Source organism: Nyctereutes procyonoides, unplaced genomic scaffold, assembly GCF_905146905.1.
Source record: "Nyctereutes procyonoides isolate TBG_1078 unplaced genomic scaffold, NYPRO_anot_genome, whole genome shotgun sequence".
Classification (NCBI taxonomy): Eukaryota; Metazoa; Chordata; class Mammalia; order Carnivora; family Canidae; genus Nyctereutes; species Nyctereutes procyonoides.
The window spans coordinates 1,003,552-1,018,942 of record NW_026575128.1 but is presented as its reverse complement, the minus strand read 5'-3'; the positions used below and the strand labels follow the sequence as shown (position 1 = coordinate 1,018,942).

At 38.0% G+C, this 15,391-nt stretch overlaps 1 protein-coding gene across 6 annotated transcripts in view; it reads right to left on the bottom strand.

The window, feature by feature from the left end:
- FOXJ3 (forkhead box J3) overlaps positions 1 to 15,391 on the bottom strand; it is a 141,291-nt gene that overhangs the window by 107,408 nt on the left and 18,492 nt on the right. For 5 of the 6 annotated variants that reach the window (XM_055341645.1, XM_055341647.1, XM_055341642.1 and 2 more), the window contains exon 2: positions 10,920 to 10,980. In XM_055341645.1, coding sequence (XP_055197620.1) covers positions 10,920 to 10,963 — 44 coding nt within the window. In that variant the 5' untranslated portion in view covers positions 10,964 to 10,980. Of the gene's footprint in view, positions 1 to 10,919; positions 10,981 to 13,402; positions 13,842 to 15,391 lie in introns of those variants that run through there. The other variant, XM_055341643.1, reaches the window with a different exon arrangement.

The following is a 15,391-nucleotide window of genomic DNA, read 5'->3' as shown; positions in this document are numbered from 1 at the left end:
TAATTTAAAGGTAAAAATTTAAGCCATTTCCAAGCAAAAGTAGCTGGTGTTACTTTAGTTTTCATATACCAGCAAACTCAAAGTTTCCTAGTTTAATTTCAACAAAGTAACAGCGTCCTACATTAGATATGACTTAGTAATGAAGAACACAGACTCTTGAGCAAGTCTGCCTGGATTAGAACCCAAACTCTTTGGCTTTAAGCTATGTGACCTTACACAAGTAAATGTCTCAGTTCCCTCATTTGTTAAGATGAGGATAAAAATAGCATCCAACCCAAAGGATTGCTGTGAGAATTAAATGAGGACTAAATGAGTTAATACATACAAAGTACTAAGAATAGCTTCTAACATACAGTCAATTTTATTATCAGATTCATACTCTTCAAAATTTCCTAAATTTTATTTCATTTTTTTAAATAAGATTTTAAGTAATCTCTATACCCAATGTGGGGCTCAAACTGACAACCCCAAGAATAAGAGTCGCACACTCTACCGAACTCTACCACACCAGTCAGGTGCCCCAGAATTTTCTAAATTTTAAATGATTGTCATTCTTACTCAGTGGTTTTAGACTTACATGCCTAACTGACAAAATAATCATTTAACCACCTCAATGGAAATGAGCCCCTCATTCAATTATTTACACTAAAGTGACCCAGAAAGGATAAGGTTTTAAATTTTTGTTTGTGGACTACATATGAGAATTGAGAACATACTCTTCCCCATAGAAATTAGATGATGTGCGATGATTTCTGAAGCAGACCACAAAATCCTATTTATTCCATAAAGGAATTCTAACTCAACAGTTCTTAGAGTATAAAAGCCCCTGTTGGATATCTTGGAGCAGAGAGACAAAGGAGTAATGTGGAGGGGGAAAAAAAAAGAAAGAAGCTTTTCCATTTTCCTGGTGCAAGATCAGCTTGTTCTTGACAAAATTTCAATATGGTTTATATCTGGCATACTTCTAATTACCCTCTATACCTTGGCTCTCTCATCTCACATGCCCTAAGCCTCTAATATTGGCCACCATGTTGGTATCATGTAATGCATAATTACTCGATCTTCTCTTTTGGTAAAAACTCGCACCTCTTCAAGACCGTTGGTCTCTGCTCCATTAAGGAAAAAAATGGACAGCATCAAACTAATCCCCACCAAGGTATGAATAACTGAGCCTTTAAACTTCCTATAAGCAATGACCTTTTAAAAAAAATAAGCTGAAAAATCCTCACTGGTTTGAAGTGAAAATAGAGGTGGAGGACTCAATTTAGGAGAAGGAATCCAATACACAAATAGTAGAAGGTCACTCTTCAAACCTCATGACTTTCACAACTTCTATTTTCCCTCCTAAAATTCCAAGAATATTCACAACACAGCTCACGCAAAAATCTGGGAGATTTAGTCAGGCAACTGTCATTTGTAAAACTACTATGATTTCAGAGCTATTATCATAAAATCAGAGATGAAAAAGAATCTCAGGGATCCCTGGGTGGCACAGTGGTTTGGCGCCTGCCTTTGGGCCCAGGGTGTGATCCTGGAGACCCGGGATCGAATTCCACGTCGGGCTCCCGGTGCATGGAGCCTGCTCTTCTCCCTCTGCCTGTGTCTCTGCCTCTCTCTCTCTCTGTATGACTATCGTAAATTTCTTTTAAGATCCTCAAGGGAAGAAAAGTTCACAACTTAACTCAGTCTGTTCTAAGGTATGTAACTCAATGAGTGTTTTGTTTTTTTTTTTTTTAATTTTTTACTGGCTCAGGGCACCTGCTGGCTCAGTTGATAAGAGCACGCATTTCTTGATCTTGGGGTCATGAGTTGACCCCACACTTGGCATAAAGACTACTTTAAAAATAAATTCCTTTAAAAATTAAAATTATTAGCTGGCTAATATATATCCCCTTTGCTATGGGAAGTAAAATTCTTTAAATTCTCTCTTGGGGGATCCCCGGGTGGCGCAGCAGTTTGGTGCCTGCCTTTGGCCCGGGGCGCGATCCTGGAGACCCAGGATCGAATCCCACGTCGGGCTCCCGGTGCATGGAGCCTGCTTCTCCCTCTGCCTGTGTCTCTGCCTCTCTCTCTCTCTGTGACTATCATAAATAAATAAAAATTCAAAAAAAAAAATAAATAAATAAATAAATAAATAAATAAATAAGTAAATAAATAAATAAATAAATAAATTCTCTCTTGGAAAATGAGAACTGGTCAGAATTCTATTCACGATACTTCACGTATTGTACAACATTAACACAACTTGAGTTCCTTTTTCTGTAAATTTAAAGTCCAGAATTACTCCAATAGTATCTGAATTTGGAATCCTGATATATTTATTGCTCTTTTCCAGATTCTCTCCAAGTTACCCCACATATGATATTAGATTCAAAAAACTGCATTCTGAATTCATACAAGCCATACTCTTAGAACTCCATTTAAGGTACAAACTTAGGGATCATGTGGTCAAAAGATATTTTCACACTGTATGTATAATTATCATTTAAGGTATCTTTTGTTTCACAATGTGAGAAGGAAAAATAAACATTTTTGGACATTAACCACTCAACTACATTGTCATCAAATAAATACTGTATTTTACATTTAAATCTCACTCGCCTACTAGAAACTCTGAGTAGTTTGGAAAGACTGATGAACACTAGTCCCTTTAATACAAGAATACTCGAAGTCACCTTTCTAGCTGTTATTTAAAAACCCACACAGGAGCACCTGGGTGGCTTAGTAAGTTAAGTGTCCAATTCTTGATTTTGGTTCATGGTCCTGGGACAGAGCCTCATGTAGGGCTCAGTGCTGAGCTTGGCGCCTGGCTTAGGATTCTCTCTCCCCCTCTCCCCCACTCGTGAGCTTGTGCATAGGAGCTCTCTAAAAAAAAAAGTTAAAAATCCATACAGAATCTGCTATTAATACTCCTTATACTTACTTTAAAATACGTGTGTGTATATACATATACACACATATATATGTAGTATATATAATAAAAGTCCTCTGAGTGACACATATCCTGTCTCATTAAAGTGTTTATCCTAACCTCTTACAACCATACTGTTCCAATTCACCATACATTATACCAGTAGTTTGGCATCAGTGCTGGCAGAGGTTGACATCGTGGAAGGTAATCCCATCTTACCTTTTAGGGTTAAATATGTTGCACAGAAAATGTTAAGAAACAGCTTCAACTTCTACATGTCATGTCTCTGATTCAGTGATCCTAAAAGTGTAGTCCAGACACCCTTTCAGGGGATCTGAAGGATCAAAACAATTTTCATAATGAGATGTTATTTGTCTTTTCCACTCTCATCTCTCGTAAGTGTACAATGGAGCTTTTCAGATGCTATGTGATGGGTGATATCACATCAGAATGAACGCAAAGGCAGAGATGAGAATCCAGCTGTCTCTATTAAAACAGTTTCTAAATTTGCAAAAATGTAAAGCAATGCCAATCTTATTCATTTTTTTTTGTTTTGTAAAATACAGTTAATGTTTCATAAAACATGTTGTCTATGTTAGCATATCGTGGGTTTACTGTTATTTTATGTAAATTAATAAGTATTTTCATTTTTTCCTAGTTTTTTTTTAATTTTTTTTTAATTTTTATTTTTATTTATGATAGTCACACACAGAGAGAGAGAGAGAGAGAGGCAGAGACATAGGCAGAGGGAGAAGCAGGCTCCATGCACCGGGAGCCCGACGTGGGATTCAATCCCGGGTCTCCAGGATCGCACCCTGGGCCAAAGGCAGGCGCCAAACCGCTGCGCCACCCAGGGATCCCTCATTTTTTCCTAGTTTTAAGCCCTAATATAATAAATTTTGATAGATAATAACACATAAACAAAAGCTCTTTGGATGCTAAATAATTTTTGAGAGACCAAAAAATTTAAGAACCATGTTATATGGCTAATATAACCTTAATTTTATAAATCATGAAAATCAGTTTCCAATATAGTACAATGTAATGAAAACAGCATGGGGCTTTTTTTTTTTTTTTTAAGATTTTACTTATTTATTCATGAGAGATGCAGAGAGAGAGCGCTAGAGACATAGGCAAAAGGAGAAGCAGAGAGCCCAGTGTGGGACTTGATCCCCGGAACTCTAGGATCAGGCGCTGAGCCGAAGGCAGACGCTCAACCACTGACCCAAATAGGCGCCTCCAGTATAGGCTTTCCAGTCACTCAAAAAGCTTGAATTCTCACTCTCCCACTTATTAACTGCATCCTTAGATAAGTCAAACAAACCTGTAAGTCTCATAGATTTCCTGTGAGTAGTAAATGACAAAATATATATGGAACACGCGAATACAGTTAATGCCTGGCACACAGTAGACACTCAACAAATGACAACTATTAGACACCTTTAAAAAAAAAAAAGAAAAGAAGGAAAGAAAGAAAGTTAACTGCAAAGAAAGGGGTCCCTCAGCTTAAAATCTCCAAACTACAAAGAAAGGGATCCCTCAGCTTAAAATCTCCAATCAGCACCATAACCTTTAACAAGGACCTGTCCATAAGCACCTATCCCTCAGATTCTCAAGTAAGCATCAGTATGAGGCAAAATAATCTTTCTGTTGTCCTTTTCTTTTATTGTTTCTATGAGAATCTTGAATGATAGTAAGCACATAATGAGTATGTATTCAATACGTATCTGTCAAAGTCAACAGAACTGGAACAAGATTCCAGTTCCAAATGCACAATTCCAAAAGGAAGGTGGCAAACTAGTCTCCCATTCACTACCCATATGACTACAAGAAAAGGGTGTCTGAATCCTAAAAAAAAAAATCCTCTCTTGAAATCCTAACTCTTCTCACCCAACACTGGATATGTGCTGCTTTGTATCAGATATTTCCTGCAGTAGTTTGCTTAGCTCACCATGCCCTTTCTCAGAGTTATCTGCATCCCCAGGGCCCTGAAAGTCATATCTATACCAACAAATTAAAGGAGGAGAACCAGGGTTGACACCTGACCTAAGTTGTTCACCTGAATTTTCCTCCTTAGGAACTCAGAATTAGGACTGAAATTAGGTTTGAGATGGCCTCCTGAATGAAGAAGCTATGAACTTGAGAGGTATGGGATGGCCATGTGCCAAAAAAGGCAAAGAAAGTTGGTTTGTAGAAATGAGGAAACAAATCAGTCTGAGAAAAGCAAGAGAGAAGAGAGTATACTGCCTAGGTTCTTAAGAACCTAAGTTCTAGCCCCTCAAGAGATCCAACTATCCCCTTGGTTCTGTGAAATACTCCCATATTCTCCACAAATAAATTTCTTTTCTTTTGTTTAACATATCCAGTGCCAGTTTCCTTTACTTGCAGCCAAGCAAAGTTTTACTAAACTAAGCTTACTAAATCAAATCATAACACTTTTTTATTTTTCAGTACTATTTTATATCTTATACACTGTTGACAGGCACAGATTTTATACTTAACTCTTTTACTTTGCCAACATACCCAGTGATGCTTTTTATTCCATTACCTCTGATATCATTTCCCCCACATACATGAATTCGTGACAACTCAAATTTCTCCATCTCCCTATAAAAAAAGCTGCTGCCTTTCATAACAAGTTTTTTTTTCAATTTTAGAGAACGTAAATTCACTAGTTTTCTATCACTTTTCTCTCCAGTTTCCTGAATTGATATTTCCTTTTTATTTTAAAGATTTTATTTATTTATTCATGAGAGACACAGAGAGAAAAAGAGAGGCAGAGACATAGGCAGAGGGAGAAGTAGGCTCCACGCAGGGAGCCTGACATGGGACTCAATCCTGGGTCTCCAGGATCACGCTCTGGGCTGAAGGTGGTGCTAAACTGCTGAGCCACCCGGGCTGCCCTATTTCCCTTTTATAATTTTTTCTAGTATCCTCAATTAAGTAGAATATTTTTGACATCCCTCATCTTAAGAAAAAGCCTCAAATTATTGATGAATACTGACAGCCAAGAGGTAGAATTTCATGATTAAGAGGATGGGCACTGGAGCAAAGCCTACATATGAATCCCAGCTCTGTCCCTTCATTCCCTGCATATCCTTCAATTTAGCTTAACTTTTATATCTCTATTTCCTCACTTAGGAAATGAAAACAACAATGGTATCAGCCTTATAATAGAGCTGTTGGAGGGATTTAATTAATATATTTTAAAATGCTTAAATAATGCCTGGTCTAGTAGTGAGAACACCATACATGCTAGATATCAAAGTCAATATTTAGTCGCAAAAGTCAACTTTTAATAATATGTCCTTAAGTCAATGACTAGTCAAGTGATACTCTTCAATACCTAATAATCAGAAATGGAAGCCCTGGGGCATTCTGTCATCTAAGATCAAAGATAAAATTACATTTAGGATGCTCAAGGCCAGAACTGTCCAATAGAACTTTCTGCAACAGGGCAGCCCCGGTGGAGCAGCGGTTTAGCACGGCCTACAGCCCGGGGTGTGATCCTGGAAACACGGGATCAAGTCCCACGTCGGGCTCCCTGCATGGAGCCTGCTTCTCCCTCTGCCTGTGTCTCCCCCCCCACAATAAATAAATAAATCTTAAAAAAAAAAAAAAAAAGAACTTTCTGCAACAATGAAAATGTATGTGTGCTATCCAGTATGATAGCCACTAGCCATGTGTAGCTACTGGGTAATTAAAATGTAGTGTAACTAAAAAACTGATTTTTTGTTTTTATTTTTATTTAATTTAAATAGTCACATGAGGCTAATGACTACTGTATCAGACAATAAAGCTTTACAATATAAGCCAGAAAAATTCAAAATATGATTTAGAAAAGTCTCTATAATTGTCAAAATTGAGAGGGTTTCTCATTACTCTTTATTTAATTGGAATATGCCACACCTAAACACGCAAATTAATAGATTCTATCAATTCCCCCAAAAAGCTTGATAAACATGGTAACAAGGATAAACAATGGCTATTTTTGCCACTGTGTGGGAGAGACCTAATAGCGTAAAATTATAAATATAATAAACATATAATATTCAATGTCAGCAACATCCTTAGCCTCAAGGCCTGCTGCAAACTTGAACACTACTGGCAGTTACTTTAGAATCTAAGAATTCAGAGCAAATAGAGGAAATCTCCCATGTTCTTGAGCTAACAGCAAAGGATACAAATCTGTCCTCTTTTATTCTAAAAATAATGATCCCTTTTGCTTTCTACTATTGAAAAAGAGAAAAGAAAAAATACGCCAGGTGACTTATGTATATATTTAATCCCATGAATCTAACAGACCAGTGAGATAAGCATTAACAACCCAGTTACCGCAAAATTGGGAAAACTGAAATAACTTTCCAAGATCATATGGGTTATTTGTGGCAGAAACTTAAGCCTATATTTACCTAATTCTAAGACGATATACCAGAGCTGCCTTATTAATACCAAGCCTGTTACTAGAAATAAGGCAATAAGAGGTCTTAAAATAAATCCACCCTTTTCTGGTCATTCTAAATAGTAAGGTCATCAATATCAAGAGAAGAGAAATGAGGAAACAGATGGACAGGAAATTTATCTGGGACACTAACACATGAGGTTCTCCTGTGCTAAAATATCCGTATGTGTTTCCTAGTATATCCTAAACAGACAGATTGGATCAATAATAAAAGGCATCTTTAAGGGAGAAGCATAAAAGGGTACCCTGGGTGGCTCAGTCAATTCAACGGCCAACTCTTGATTTTGACAGGGTCATGATCTCAGGGTCGTGGGATGGAGCCCAATGTTGGGCTCTGTGTTCAGTGGAGAGTCTGCCTGAGGATTCCCTCCCCCTCTCTGCCCCTCCCCCAGGTCACAAAGGCAAGTACGCACACACTCTCTAAAATAAATAATTTTTAAGGGAGAAGCCTAACAAAAAGGAAAAAGTGCAAAAATTCAGGTAAAAATATGAAAAAAAAAAAAGAAAAAACGAGATCTCAGGTAGAAGGTGGTGTCACCAGAAACTACTTATAGTGCTACTGATAACCACCAGCGTCCCAGGATTTATATACATGGGAACTGTAAAATCAATCCTCTATGCAGAAATACATAAAGGGCCTCAACTAAACAAGTCTAAAGAAACATCAAATTTTATTTTGCTTTAATCAAACCAAATTATAATAATCTATTGTTACAACGTGCAAAAGAAGTAGGTTATATACACATATGTGTTTACTTGTCTACATAAAGCAAATGTCAAGGAAAGTTTCTACTTTTTTGGTAAGCTTTTGTTCTTACTCTGTACTTAGAAATAAAATATACAGGTACATCTCAGGACTCAAATCTATACTTTTTTTTCAAAAGATTTTATTTATTTATTAATGAGACACAGAGAGAGAGAGAGAGGCAGAGACACAGGCAGAGGGAGAAGCAGGCTCCATGCAGAGGGCCCGACGTGGGACTCGATCCAGGGTCTCCAGATCACGCCCTGGGCTGCAGGCGGCGCTAAACCACTGCGCCACCGGGGCTGCCCATTCCTTCCAATTCTATAATTCTACCAAGCACAGAAGCTGGATATACATTATTCCTAACCCAATGTCACATATAGGCTTAAACCTACACATAAATACTCAAAGAGGTTTAAAATCTCAATGACTTTAGTATAGGATTATTTCAGCATATCTCACAACTAAAATATCTTTAAGAAAGTCTAATCAGTAGATCAAAGTCTCCAAAATATCCCAAAATAACCATATTCAAAGTTTTAAATATTAAAAAGGGGATGGGGGTAAAATGACTCCTCCCATCATTCTGAGCACTATTAAGTCAATTAGTCCCAAAGCAGCTTTGGAAATCAAAGAAATGATGATAGGGGCACCTGGGTGGCTCAGTGGTTGAGTGTCTGCCTTTGGCTCAGGGCATGACACCAGGGTCCTGGGATCGAGTCCCACTTTGGGTTCCCTGCGAGGAGCCTGCTTCTCCCTCTGCCATGACTCTGCCTCTCTTTATGTCTCTTATGAATAAAGAAATTTTAAAATCTTAAAAAAAAAAAAAAAAGAAATGATGATAGTCTTTTTTTAAAAGGTTCTTTTCAGAGCTATATAGGTGTCCCTCATTTGGAGGTACGGACAGAGGACACATACACTCTAGCAAAGTAGAAAAGCAACCTCTCCATCTATTTCCATGATAAGCTGGAGATGCATTCTCAAGGAAAGAAGTGCCATAATGGCAGAGTAAAGCTTTTCTACTGAAGCAAAGGATAGCCAGCGTTGGCCTGCTGAAAGTTCAAGTACATAAAAATGCAAATTCAGGGGCACCTAAGTGGCTGAGTAGGCTAAGCGGTTAAGTGTCAGCCTTCAGCTCAGGTCATGATCCCAGGGTCCTGGGATTAAGCCCCGTGTCAGGCTCCCTGCTCAGTGGGGAGCCTGCTTCTCCCACTCCCTTTGCCCCGGCCCCTGCTCTCTCACTTGCTCTGCCAAATATACAGGAAATCTTTTTTAAAAATGCAAATTCATTTTTCTTCTGTGGCATTCTAGACCACCAGAATTGCTTTCAAGCCTTAGGATTCCCTAACTTCACATTCATAGCTCTAACAGCTTTTTATCTCTCCTCTCTCTCCTTCTGCCCTCCAAAACTGGGCATTCCCAACTCTCTTCATCACTTACTCTGTTCTAGCCATGCTGACTTCATCAGTCTTCCAAAACACAAGGCAAGTCTCAAGCCTATCAGTTCCTGGATTCCCTCTGCCTGGAATGCTCATATTCCATATACCCCAAATGGAAGAATCCATCACTCTTTCAGGTTTTCAAACATCACATTTTCAGTAAAGCTTTCCTTGACTAAAATGACACACAACCCTAATACTTCCTATTCCCCTTCACTATTTTTTCACTTAGCCCTCATCACTGTCACTAACATGCTTCTTGTGCTTGCTCTGGCACTATATATACTAACAGATATTTCTTGTTTATTAATTATCCCCTCACCAGAATGCAGCTCCATGATTATAGGATTTTTATCTGTTATGTTCACTGCTATAGTCAGCATTTAGAATAGTGCCCAACGACATACCCAGGTGCTCAATATACCAAATGAATACATGATACTGCTCTAGCAGTTACTTGTAACCAGGACATGCTACCATTAACAATTCACATTCTAGTCTGAAAGATTTCAATTAACAGATTTAGGTTATTTTTTCAAACTGTGCTCTGGGAACTGCAACAATACCTCAGGGGCAATTGTGAGGGTAGAACATGAAAACCTAATACAAGCAAAAAGTCCTGTATGCTTTTATTCACAGGATTTCACATAAGATTTAATTTGTAAAAAGGATTTAGCAACTTCAAAAAACCTAAGACTACTGGATTATATACAATTTAGTTTCTACTTAAGCTTTACTTATTTACTATAAGTAAGGATAATCTCGGTATATTTATATCATGATTTAGAAAGAGATAAAAATAGATAAAACTAGTCTTATTTAATCTGCTACAAAAGCAATCAAACTCTACTGTGTACTTTCTAATTAAAACAAGTAGAGGGGATCCCTGGGTGGCGCAGCGGTTTAGCGCCTGCCTTTGGCCCAGGGCGCGATCCTGGAGACCCGGGATCGAATCCCACGTCAGGCTCCCGGTGCATGGAGCCTGCTTCTCCCTCTGCCTGTGTCTCTGCCTCTCTCTCTCTATCTGTGTGACTGTCATAAATAAATAAAAATAAAAAATATAAAAAAAAAATATTAACAAAAACAAGTAGAAAGCAGAATAGTTTTTTAAAAAAGAAGTATAAAAATTTTGTTATTCCATGTTTAAGAACATACGTAAATTAAGTAGTTGGAAATTAAAATCCAAATCCCATTACTACAAATATCTCCATACACAAAAATATCTCCCAACCCATCAAATAGCACTGTCTGACAAAACAATATTTTATCACGAACCTTACCTTGAAATTCATTCTAATATGACCTGACCAGTTGAACTTTTAAAATGTTACACATTCCAGTAAGGAAAAGAAGAGCACTCACCTTAATGAAGTTACAGATGGACAAGCCTGTCCATACAAACCCATCTGGCCACAAAGAGAATCTGAAAAGTAAAGAAAAGTTAGTTATCAGAAGCTCCAAAGTATATTAAACTATAAATAAGATTCATTTCTAATTAAAACACTCTGAAAACAAATAGAAGGCTAAAATGTTCAACTCTACCTGAACATATACCTTTATGAATCAAAAATGCTATTAAACAATGAGAGGAATTATACTGAAGAGAGACATACCAGGAAGCATAAGAAAAACACACTATAATTGTAACATCCAAAGGAGCTGAAAACATAAAATTCAACAACTTGTTATGCTAAATATTATACGGAGAGTATAATAATGAGTATGCAGGTTCCCATCCTCACATAATTGTCCCCTATGCCATCTACTCTTCAATCAAAACAGTGTTATCTTTATTGATTTCTTTTATACTGGACTTAAGACTTCACCTGAAGAAAGAACAGTTCCATCACTTAAAGTTAAAAATAGCACTCTAACAGGAGTTTTGAATAAGAAACTCTAGGTTCAAAATCAACTATGGGGGTCCCTGGGTGGCTCAGCGGTTTAGCGCCTGCCTTTGGCCCAAGGAGTGATCCTGGAGTCCCAGGATCAAGTCCCGCATCGGGCTCCCTGCATGGAGCATGCTTCTCCCTCTGCCTCCCTCTCCTGTGTCTCTGTCTCTGTCTCTGTGTCTCTCTCTCTCTCATGAATAAATAAAGTCTTAAAAAAAAATTAACTATGACACTAAAAGACCTTAAAGAATTTATGTAACCTCACTGAACCTAAGATTCTTCATCTGCAACTTGGGAATAAATACTGCCTATATAATTCTATTTACTCATCAGGGATAAATTCCAGGTTTGTTGTTAGAATTAAAATCAATGAACAAATGTAAAATTGTCTATTAGTACTACTACCGGGCACAAGGATGATCCACAAATGTCTACAGGTAACATGAATGAGAGAACCTGGAATGGACATAAACATATGTATACACTGCACAAATAGTGCAGATTGTGTAAAACTAAAGAGAACATGTTCACACTGAAGGAGATGGATCAGCTGCTATTCCCAGTTCCAGCCAATTGCTGCTAAGGAGAATTAATTGCAAACCCAATATTCTAAGAACTAATTTTTCAAGATAAGATATCCAAAATTTTATTTGCATTCTCCTGATTTTTCTTTTCTAAATACAATGTGGACCAAACAAAACATTAGATTCTGTCCCAAGGTTATAACCTTTAAGCTAGAGGCTGAATGAATTCCTTGCATCTAATTGTTCCTGCATGCACTAGAGAGAGACAAGGCACTTCTATTCCTGCCAAAATGACAGAATAGATAGCTTAACCAACATGTCACCGAAAATTACAAACATTGGATAAAATCTTCCAAAATCTTTAAAAATTAATCAATAATCCTGAAGGAAAATAACATCTGATCAAGGCCTAAAAACTAAATAGAGAAACTAAAGAAGTATGCAGGGAACTGAAACCAGCTTTCATTCACCTTCAAGGCATTTTGCCAAACCCTATGAATTTCAGCTTGCACTTAGAAGGCCTAATGGGGCCCAAGGTACAAGAGGCAAAGTCCAGGTATTACCCAAGAGATAGCAAGGAAAACTTGCTTGCTTAACCTTGGCACTGAGTGCCAGCCAGGGGATGGGGGCCTATGATTGCAGTAAAACAGTATCTCCCCTGATACTGATAATCATAAGCTGACTCTCACCTAAGCTGACTCTCCCCTCTCACAGTTTAAAAAGCTTCATACTTAGAATTTTGTTTACAGTAGTCCTAGAATGGTATTATTCCCCACCTGTCCTTGAGAAAAACAAATGCAAATCCTCTCTGGGGAATCTGCCTTTGATCTAGGCCTAGAATTCCCAGATAAGGTACCAAAATAAATAAATTCACAATCAAAAATCACAAAACCCAGAAGGAAGGGGGGGATCACAAAACCCAGGAGGGACACCTGGATGGCTCAGCAGTTGAGCATCTGTCTTCGGTTTAGGGTGTGATCCCAGAGTCTGGGATAAAGTCCTGCATCAGGCTCTTCCAGGGAGCCTGCTTATCCCTGTCTATGTCTCTCACGAATAAATAAATTAAAAAAAAAAAAAAACACACACACACACAAAAGGAAACAAGCCACCTTAGAGTAAGATAAAGCTGAAGTATCAGTTTGCAGAACCAAAACCTCAAAGATCTCCAGATATGGTAATTACTAGACCCTTAAAAAAAAAAAAAAGATTTTATTTACTTATTCAATGAGAGAGGCAGAGACAAAGGCACAGGAAGAAGGATCCCTTCAGGGAGCCTGATGCGGACTCGATCCTAGGACCCCGGGTTCACAACCTGAGCTAAAGGCAGACACTCAACCACTAAGACAAGACACCCAGGCAACCCTACTAAAGCCTTTTTTTTTTTTTCTGTTTTACTTTATGAGTGATTAACTAACTCCTCTGTTTCAATTACCTGTATGACTCTCAAATCTGTTTCTCTAACAGGGATCAATCTCCAAACATAAATATCTAACAACATTCCATCCTGGAAAAAACAAATCTGTCATTCCAAAACAAAAATGATCATCTTTCTTTAATAAAGTTCCTATCATAAAATGACATAAGTCCTTTTACTTAAGAATGGCCTTTTAGCCTAACTCCTTTCTTTGCCTTTGTTAAAACAGAACACTTTCCATTTTTTGATTTCTATGAGAAATGACTTCTCTAAACACTCCTGAGCTCTTAACCCACTCCCCACCGAAGAGGTAAGTAACTTGATTACTGGGTAGAGCTAACTCGGGACTCTACATCAGGACTCCACAGGCAGTGATCTGGATGCACTGCTCTGTTGACCCTAACAATCTACGTATCAGATGGGCTGTCCCATGGTCTAGATTCGTAGGTAGGGATAAAAGAATGGAGAGTGAGCCAGCCCACTTGACTTTAAAATCTAAATCACATTCTGTAATATTCTACAACATCAGCTTTAGCAAAAACAAAGGTAACTCCTCCAAAAGTTACCATATGACCCAGCAATTCAATCCTATACACATATGTATGTATGTATGTGTTTATAGAAAAGAAATCCTCTTGGGGATGGATAGATGGACACACTCACACAGGTACATGTGTGTGCATGCCCAACAGAATTTAAAACATATATGTGCAAAAACTTGCATAGAAAAGTTCATAGCAGTTATTACTTAATATGGCCAAAAAGTGGAAATAAACCAAATGTTCAACATTATGAATGGACAAATGAAATGTGGTATACCACAAATGATATATTGTGGTATACAATATTCATATAATATACAATATTATTCAGTCATAAAAAGGAATGAAGACCTGTTACAAGATACAACATGGATGACCTTGAGAGCCTTATGCTAAGTGAAAGAAGTCAGACACAATAGATCACATATTTGGAAAACAGATTAGTAGTGACCAGAAGATGAGGGAACAGGGAGGGACTTCTATCAGGCTTTTTTTGGAAAGATGAAAGTGTTCTGGCACTCGATAGCAGTGACAGTTGTACAAATTTGTGAATAAAACCTTTAGTATAGAGGCACCTGGGTGCTCAGTCAACTGAGTGTCTGACCCTTAGTTTCAGCTCAGTCATGATCTCAGAGTCATGGGATCAAGCCCCACATTGGGCTCCATGCTCAGTGGCAGTCTGCTTGTCCCTCTCCCACTGCTCCTCCCTCCACTAGTGCTAATTCTCTCCCTCTTTTCTCTCTCAAATAAATATAAAAATCTCTAAAAAAAAAAAAAAAACCTTCAGTATAAAACCACCCAATTATATGCCTTAAAATGGAAACTTTATGGTATGTGAGTTTGTATCTCAATAAAAAACTATATTTAAAAACAGTAATTTTGGGATCCCTGGGTGGCTCAGTGGTTTAGCACCTGCCTTCGGCACAGGGCATGATCCTGGAGTCCCGGGATCGAGTCCCACATCAGGCTCCCTGCATGGAGCCTGCTTCTCCCTCTGCCTGTGTCTCTGCCTCTCTGTCTCTGTCTCTCATGAATAAATAAAATCTTAAAAAATAATTAAAAAATAAAAACTAATTTTTTTCATCTGTTGGTTCTCGTTAAACTCCTCAGTTCAAAATTCCCTCCTCAGGCCAGGGAAAAGGATCTTATATTTTGAGTTCCCCAAACATCAACAACCTTAGGACCCCCAATTAGTTACCATTTACTACCAACTCTAGCTCCCAGGTATCTTTCTGATTTGCTTTAGCCTCAATGCCTTAGTTTCAGTTTTTAATCTGAATTTTAATTCATTTTTAATCTAGATTACTCCTCCTAAATGGTGAACTCTAGGCTGGTTAACTGAAAGAACAAACATCTGCCAATCTTCTCTCTACCCAGCAAATGACCAGCAACATGGAAAGAAAAGAAGGCTAAAGTTTACAGTTCGGTCAGGAAAGCCCCAGTGTCCTCTGAATTACAAACTCAC